This window comes from Trichomycterus rosablanca, chromosome 12 (genome assembly GCF_030014385.1).
Source record: "Trichomycterus rosablanca isolate fTriRos1 chromosome 12, fTriRos1.hap1, whole genome shotgun sequence".
NCBI lineage: Eukaryota > Metazoa > Chordata > Actinopteri > Siluriformes > Trichomycteridae > Trichomycterus > Trichomycterus rosablanca.
Genome location: NC_085999.1, coordinates 16,295,987 through 16,304,881, shown reverse-complemented (window position 1 = coordinate 16,304,881; position 8,895 = coordinate 16,295,987). Strand labels below are relative to the sequence as shown.

Below are 8,895 nucleotides of genomic sequence, written 5' to 3'. Positions count from 1 at the left end.
AGGATTCTTTAAATAAACCATAATACTCATCTATCTTATTTTACTTAAAAACTGTCAAATTCTCTTTTTTAAAATATAAAAAAACTATCTATAAAGTGCCAAGCTATCAACATTTTCTGTTACATTTCATATTAAAACATAGTCCGAGTTTGTTAAATCAGATTCAATCATTAGGGTAATTCCGCATACAGAAGTATGTATTCCAAATAAATCCAAGTCTGGAGGCTCGTAGTGGTCTCTAAAGCCGGGTCATTATGCTCCTCTGAACACTGCAGAACATTCGGTTTGGGCTCCATTCCTTGTGTTCTATCAAAACTTGATTGCAAACTTTGTAGTACCAATTTCAAACCTAAAAAAGTAGGTTTTGTGTTGTTCACGTAGTCTGATACTGTATTAGGTCTGCTAGGGCCTGTAGCAGTGCAATGCTTTTTTCAGCTGTAGCTTATTATCTGAGTGCTGTACACCTGTTGATGATACTTGGAAGTTCCTGGGTGTCATTACCATTGTATTCAGCTATGGCACAGTAAAAGCAGACCTTACCCTTACTTAAACCATTTTCCACGTTTCACCAGTGTGTTCTTATTTCTGATACTTTTACTTTCACAGATAGGAGAGTGTGGGGTTAGCTCAAATCGATGCTTTTTTTTATTCCAACAGAAAATGTCCTCTTGTGAAGATTAAACATAAATTGAAGTCCTTAAAGATTACGATTTAAATAAATTGACATCAGTGTAACTACACAATTGTTCATGTGTTCCCTAGAAAAAAAGAGTTTGAAATGTTGGTCCTTTTTCCATCAAACACCATTAGCTGTAGATTTGTATCCTCCAAGGTAGTCATGTAGAGAGATCCAGAGCACATAAGAAAACATGGAGGAGCACATAAGAGTTTAGCTCTAGTTTAGAAGAGCTCTGTAGTGTCCTCATCACCATGGCATTATAGCTAATGGGTGGGACATGTCTCAGCTGTTGTTGTAGTTTCTGCAGGGTGATGGTGATGAGTCAGGCCGATAATCATATTTACCCAGTGCTGTCGGGTAATAAGTGGTGGTATAGACGTTCGTCTGCTGGACTGGTGAAGGGAAGTAGTTCGTTCTCTCATCTGGCAGGAGGTTGTTCTTGTTTAGCGTCTGTACAAGTGGATGAAAAAAAAAAAAAAAAAGACTTGACATGTGAGACAGATTGTACGGCTTTTCACCGGCGACCATATACAAGCCTTTTAGCAGCAGACAGTTCAGGGTCATGAATGTGATCTCAGCGTGCCCAATCCTGCTAGCTCTATAAATATCAATGGCACCTCTGAATGACACTCGCAGCCCAGTAGCTGAATTATTCAAAAGCAATAGACTTTCAGGTCATGGATGAAAGCGGAATTGAAGCATTTTGTGCTGCTCTTGAGAAATGTAATTTATGTCAACAGCTCTGAAGCAGCAGCAGCTTGGTAATTGGAGAGAAAAAGTGTGCGACGCTTAGCAGTGATTGTAATGACTCAACCTCCCAGGCTTTCTGAGAGCTTTGGAACAATTTTAATCACATAATGTCAAATATAATGAACGACAGTTTGTTTAGCAAAGACCTTCTTGTTTGTTTATGAACATCTCTGATTGTTAACATACACTACCAGTCATACGCTTTTAAATACCTTAGTTTTTTTTACGTTTTTTTTTTTTATTAATGTATTTTCTCCCCTTTTTCTCCCTTTTAGCGCATCTAATTGCCCAATTGCGTCATGCTTCCTCTCCACCAATGCCAATCCCCGCTCTGATTGATGGGAACGAAGCTAACCCATGCCCCCTCCGACACGGCAGCATGCCGTATGCATCTTATCACCTACACTTTGACAATTGTTGTTCACGTGGCCGCTCAGAGGTTCAATACAATGTATCCCAGATCCCAGCTCTGGTTCCAGTGTGTGTTTTTTACCGCTGCGCCACCTGAGCAGCGTTTTTTACAGTTTTAATTAAATATACTCAGAATAATGTCTCACTGTACTTTGATATTAAAACGCTGATCAAATAAACAATTGGGGAAAAAAAATGTTAAAATGTAATCAAGGTGCCCAGGTGGCGACTTCGGGACCTTCTGCAAGCACACCAGCGTCGAGATTCTGAATACCCTGGTTCGAATCTCGGCTCTGCCACCGGTCAGCTGGGTGCCATCTAGCAGGCACAATTGGCAGTGCCTGCAGCAGACAATAATTGGCCACTTTGTCTGCTGGGTGGGATGACTGGACCAAGTGGGTGGGGTCTTCAAACACTGTGTAAAGACCCTGGTTAGCAGGTAGAAGCGCCTGTGCAGAAAGCATGGGTGAAAAGAAGGGGTTCGCTAGGACTGTGCACGGGTCATAGAAGGCAACCAGGATGCAATCAGGATGCAATCAGGAATCCCCAGCAATAGAAGACAAATGGGATAAAATGCATAAATAAATAGAAAAAAAAAAAATAATAAAAAAATGTAATAAAAATATTTGATCTATTAAACTAGCCATTTCTCGCCAACAGGGCATCTAAGAACACTCAAGGTATTTTCTTGTGGAAGTTTCCTCAACTGTATTGCCCTTGCAGGTTGCTTTTTTAGTGAAAATAGGGAATTTAGCCATGGAGAGCCATGGGGAGCAAGTTGCCATGGTGATTGAGCTGGTTAAAAATTAAACTGCTTTAAAGATGTTGTAAAACCTGAGCCACTCCTGTTGCAGCACTATTAACCTACCAGTCTAATTTCATGGCCTTCTTTTTAAATATTCTATTTATGCATTTTCCCTTTCCTTCCAATCTAGTCATATCCAATTACCCAGCTGTATGTTTCCTTCATCCCTGCAGACCCCTCATGCCCTCTCCAGCAAGTGTGCAGTTGCCAACTGTTTAATTTCATCTGCCAGAGATGGGTTCACACAGAGAGCAGTATAGTGTATGGGTAGTCACGCACTGCTCTCCATTATTTATCATATATGTGCGAGCACTTTTTCAAACAGACAGTTAATCATAACTGTATAAGCACCCAACCGGTCTACAGCAGTGGTCCCCAACCACCGGGCCACACAGAAAGAATAAATAATTAGAGATCACTACAAAAGCAATAAAAACACGGCTTTCACTTCCAACATCCTATCTTTGTGGAGCGATTTTCTGCAGTGACAGCAACCAAAACAAAGTTACAGAGTAGACTGGACATAAGGAACACACTTCAGGTATGTATTGTCTATATACAGGGGTTGGACAAAATAACTGAAACACCTGGTTTTAGACCACAATAATTTATTAGTATGGTGTAGGGCCTCCTTTTGCGGCCAATACAGCGTCAATTCGTCTTGGAAATGACATATACAAGTCCTGCACAGTGGTCAGAGGGATTTTAAGCCATTCTTCTTGCAGGATAGTGGCCAGGTCACTACGTGATGCTGGTGGAGGAAAACGTTTCCTGACTCGCTTCTCCAAAACACCCCAAAGTGGCTCAATAATATTTAGATCTGGTGACTGTGCAGGCCATGGGAGATGTTCAACTTCACTTTCATGTTCATCAAACCAATCTTTCACCAGTCTTGCTGTGTGTATTGGTGCATTGTCATCCTGATACACGGCACCGCCATTGGATGCACATGGTCCTCCAGAATGGTTCGGTAGTCCTTGGCAGTGACGCGCCCATCTAGCACAAGTATTGGGCCAAGGGAATGCCATGATATGGCAGCCCAAACCATCACTGATCCACCCCCATGCTTCACTCTGGGCATGCAACAGTCTGGGTGGTACGCTTCTTTGGGGCTTCTCCACACCGTAACTCTCCCGGATGTGGGGAAAACAGTAAAGGTGGACTCATCAGAGAACAATACATGTTTCACATTGTCCACAGCCCAAGATTTGCGCTCCGTGCACCATTGAAACCGACGTTTGGCATTGGCACGAGTGACCAAAGGTTTGGCTATAGCAGCCCGGCCGTGTATATTGACCCTGTGGAGCTCCCGACGGACAGTTCTGGTGGAAACAGGAGAGTCGAGGTGCACATTTAATTCTGCCGTGATTTGGGCAGCCGTGGTTTTATGTTTTTTGGATACAATCCGGGTTAGCACCCGAACATCCCTTTCAGACAGCTTCCTCTTGCGTCCACAGTTAATCCTGTTGGATGTGGTTTGTCCTTCTTGGTGGTATGCTGACATTACCCTGGATACCGTGGCTCTTGATACATCACAAAGACTTGCTGTCTTGGTCACAGATGCGCCAGCAAGACGTACACCAACAATTTGTCCTCTTTTGAACTCTGGTATGTCACCCATAATGTTGTGTGCATTGCAATATTTTGAGCAAAACTGTGCTCTTACCCTGCTAATTGAACCTTCACACTCTGCTCTTACTGGTGCAATGTGCAATTAATGAAGATTGGCCACCAGACTGGTCCAATTTAGCCATGAAACCTCCCACACTAAAATGACAGGTGTTTCAGTTATTTTGTCCAACCCCTGTATATACCAATCAGCCATAACATTAAAACCACCTCCTTGTTCCTACATTCCCTGTTCATTGTATCAGCTCCACTTACCATATAGAATAACTTTGTACTTCTACAATTACTGACTGATCTGCTTTTCTACATACTTTGTTAGCCCTCTTTCATGCTGTTCTTCAATGGTCAGGACCCCCACTGGACCGCTACAGAGCAGGTATTATTTAGGTGGTGGATCATTCTCAGCACTGCAGTGACACTGACATGGTGGTGGTGTGTTAGTGAGTGTTGTGCTGGTATGAGTGGATCAGACACAGCAGTGCTGCTGGAGTTTTTAAATATCGTGTCCACTCACTGTCCACTCTATTGGACACTCCTACCTAGTTGGTTCACCTTGTAGATGTAAAGTCAGAGGCGATCGCTCATCTATTGCTGCTGTTTGAGTTCATCTTCTAGACCTTCATCAGTGGTCACAGGACGCTGCCCACGGGGTGCTGTTGGCTGGATATATTTTTGGTTGGTGCACTATTCTCAGTCCCACAGTGACAGTGAGGTGTTTAAAAACTCCAGCAGCGCTGCTGTATTATATCCACTCATACCAGCACAACACACACTGACCATGCCATTGTCACTGCAGTGCTGAGAATGATCCACCACCTAAATAAAATCTGCTATGTAGTGGTCCTGACCATTGAAGAACGGCATAAAAGGGGGCTAACAAAGCATGCAGAGAAACAGATGGACTACAGTCAGTAATTGTAGAACTACAAAGTGCTTCTATATGGTAAGTGGAGCTTATAAAATGGACAGTGAATGTAGAAACGAGGTGGTTTTAATGTTATGGCTGATCGGTGTATATTTCAACACTTCTATTTCTCACATTCTTCATTCTAATTTTGACTGTCATACTAACATGATAATCACATTAAACATTAACATCATAACATGCTGCTTCTGTTTCTCCTTTCTTTAAAAAGATACGTCTACAAGAACCAGTCTAAGAAAATGTCTAAAACAGCTCTGTGACTCGCACCCTCACCTCAAGAACTTATAACGAGCTCAGAATAGGCAGTGGGTACAGAACAGATCGATGGAAGTCATGGTGAAAGCACCCTGGTGTCAGAGCAAGGACATCAGGTGAGCGAAAGTGAGCTGAGCCCAGCTAATTGGATGGGCCCAACAATCAGTCACAACCAGCTGTGGGAGTGAACTGGCCGGCTGCTGCTTAACTAGTCTAATAGAGCCCATTAACGAAGACCGAGTATGTGCCATGAATCGCATCAGACAGAGAGAGGCGGCTAAATAAGCAACCGCATAGGGAGGAAAAATATATTTTCATTTACCAGCAATCACATATCTAGAGCTGCAGATTAAACACATGAGAATTGATTACATTGTTAATGAAATGCTGATATAATTCCTCATGTTTTTGAGTCAAGTCTCCATCTGGCTTCAAGTTTGCAGCTGTTTTTAGTACTGGTGGGTAAAACCATGGTGAAAAGAAATACACATATTTGTTTATTTTTTATATCCTGTGTATGATGGCTAACATTGTCACTGTCAAAGTTACTGTCAAATAATTGGGTACCCAAATGCAGCGTTTCTATACCCAGAAGCAAAACTAATGTGCTGAAACTGTCCAAACTGACAGCATGTTTTGGGCATATCTCTACTTGCAGAAAGATAAGCTGGTTGAAAAAATGCTTAGCTTGTTTTAATAAATAAAAAGAAAAACCACCATGTAAGGTAAAAATGACCACAATGGTCAATTTAAGCCTCCTAGAGCATACACAGCCTTATAAATTTGACATTTATGATAGGAAGGCTATTTGGAGAGCACAGTGTAACACATACACTGATCAGCCATAACATTAAAACCACCTCCTTGTTTCTACACTCACTGTCCATTTTATCAGCTCCACTTACCATACAGAAACACTTTGTAGTTCTACAATTACTGACTGTAGTCTATCTGTTTCTCTGCATGCTTTGTTAGCCCCCTTTCATGCTGTTCTTCAATGGTCAGGACTCTCCCAGGACCACCACAGAGCAGGTATTATTTAGGTGGTGGATCATTCTCAGCACTGCAGTGACCCTGACATAGTGGTGGTGTGTTAGTGTGTGTTGTGCTGGTATGAGTGGATCAGACACAGCAGCACTGCTGGAGTTTTTAACCACCTCAGTGTCACTGCTGGACTGAGAATAGTCCACCATCCAAAAACATCCAGCCAGCAGCGCCCCGTGGGCAGCGCCCTGTGACCACTGATGAAGGTCTAGAAGATGACCAACTCAAACAGCAGCAAAAGATGAGCGATCGTCTACATCTACAAGATGGACCAACTAGGTAGGAATGTCTAATAGAGTAGACAATGAGTGGACATGGTATTTAAAAACTCCAGCAGTGCTGCTGTGTCTGATCCACTCATACCAGCACAACACGCAGTAACACACCACCACTATGTCATTGTGACTGCAGTGCTGAGAATGATCCACCACTTAAATAATACCTACTCTGTGGTGGTCCTGTGGGGGTCCTGACCATTGAAGAACATGGTAAAAGCAGACTAAAAAAAGTATGTAGAGAAACAGATGGACAACAGTCAGTAATTGTAGCACTACAAAGTGCTTCTATATGGTAAGTGGAGCTGATAAAATGGACAGTGAGTGTAGAAACAAGGAGGTGGTTGTAATGTTATGGCTGATCAGTGTATATGTTCATGTAGATATATATTTTTTTTTTTTCAAAATTCCATAAAACAATCTTGAATATGCCATTTCTATTGGTTATCTGTATTTTTGTCATTTATATATTTCACAGATTATTTGTGCATTCCTCACTGACGAAATGTAGATATTTTACTTAAAGCTCAGTCATTTCTAGGCAATACTGATGATTCAAACACATTAGAGACACAGTCAGCTTAGATCTGTCTGTTCCCTTAGTAAATAATCATTGCTCCACTTGCAACAAGCCTTCAAACAGGAAATCATTTGTTAATTAAAAAACAATTATTCATTTGTTAAGCACTTTGAACAATGTTTTAAATCCATAATGATCTATAAATGACAATCTAGTCGTATCCAATGACCCGATTGTATTACGCTTCCTCTCTACTGATGCTGATCCCCATGTCTGATTGAGGTGAGCAAGACGTGTGCATCAGGCGGCTTCATCTTTTCACCTGCACGAGGCGAGTTCATATGCGGATCAGCTTTGTGTATGGAGAGCCACACCCTGTCCACATTATTCCTCGACTCTGTGCAGGAGCCATCAATCAGCCAGCAGAGATCGTAATTGCTTTAGTTATGAGGTCCCTCTTCCCACCCTGTATGAACAACAAGCCAGTCGTTGTTCATATAGCCGGCCAACCCAATCGGATGGCAGAGCTAAGTTTCGAACCGACGAGTTCTAAATGTCAGCTCCGGTGTGCTAGCGTGTTTTACCGCAGCGCCACCTGAGCGGCTGGGCTTCTTTTTTTGATGAGAAGCTACAACACTGAGACTGTATCAGAGGAAAAGTAGCATGTGATCTATGTGCATATCAAACTCTCACCTTAAACTCCATGGGTGTGTATTTCTCATTCTTTGGCGTGGTGTTACCCTTGTAGTTGAGGTGGTTAGGTGTGGTGGGGTGGACCACAGAGGAATCCTGCGAGGGTTTGTGGAAGCGCTGACAGTACACGTACACTAGGAATGACAACAGCCCTGCACCCAGGAAACATGACACTCCTGTAGCTATCAGGTGCAGCAGAGTGAACCCTGGGAAAAAAAAACCTAGAATTACTGGTTACCAGAATGATCACAAGTGTCATATACCACAAACAGGGATGCATGGTGGCACAATGGGTAGCACTGTTGCTTCACAGCAAGAAGGGCCTGGGTTTGATCCCCCAGCCAGGCGACCAGGGTCCCTTCTGTGTGGAGTTTGCATGTTCTCCCCGTGTCTGTGTGGGTTTTTTTTAGATGCTCTAGTTTCCCCTTACAAGTCCCAGGACTTGCAGTCTTGCCAACAGGAGCTACTAAAAATTACCCTAAGTGTTTGTGTGTGTCAGTCCTGTGATGAACTGGCAACCTGTCTGGGATGTTTCCTGCCCTTTGTCCAATGAATCAGACCCACTGCAACCCTGACCAGGATAAGTGTGGTTAAACAGACAATGAAAGAAACTTTGTCTTCCTTTAAATCCCCCATTTTTGATTAAAACATCACACTTATATTAAGGTGTACCGAGAGAATGATGGTGTTCCCATTATACCTCTCATTATTATCTCAATATGTCATCACTTTTGTTCTTTTCGGGGTGTTCAGAGTATGAGTGTGTCTTGCTGCACTGTGAGACAGTCCTCCAGTTAGCATAGATGTGAGAACAAGCTGTCCTATTGCTGGCCAGAGATGTAATGAGTGAACATGATGGAGCGAAGGCCATACTGCACTGCTCTAATTGGCCGCAGAGCATACGAGTAA

General features: G+C 42.7%; 1 protein-coding gene across 1 annotated transcript in view; it reads right to left on the bottom strand.

Moving 5' to 3' along the window:
- Nucleotides 1–676: 676 nt before the first annotated feature.
- sema5ba (sema domain, seven thrombospondin repeats (type 1 and type 1-like), transmembrane domain (TM) and short cytoplasmic domain, (semaphorin) 5Ba) overlaps nucleotides 677–8,895 on the bottom strand; it is a 269,710-nt gene continuing 261,491 nt past the window's right edge. Inside the window, exons 22-23 of the mRNA XM_063005942.1 lie at nucleotides 7,987–8,192; nucleotides 677–1,129 (exon numbers count right to left, since the gene is read on the bottom strand). Of these exons, the coding sequence (XP_062862012.1) occupies nucleotides 962–1,129; nucleotides 7,987–8,192 (374 nt within the window). The 3' untranslated portion in view covers nucleotides 677–961. The remainder of the gene's footprint in view (nucleotides 1,130–7,986; nucleotides 8,193–8,895) is intronic.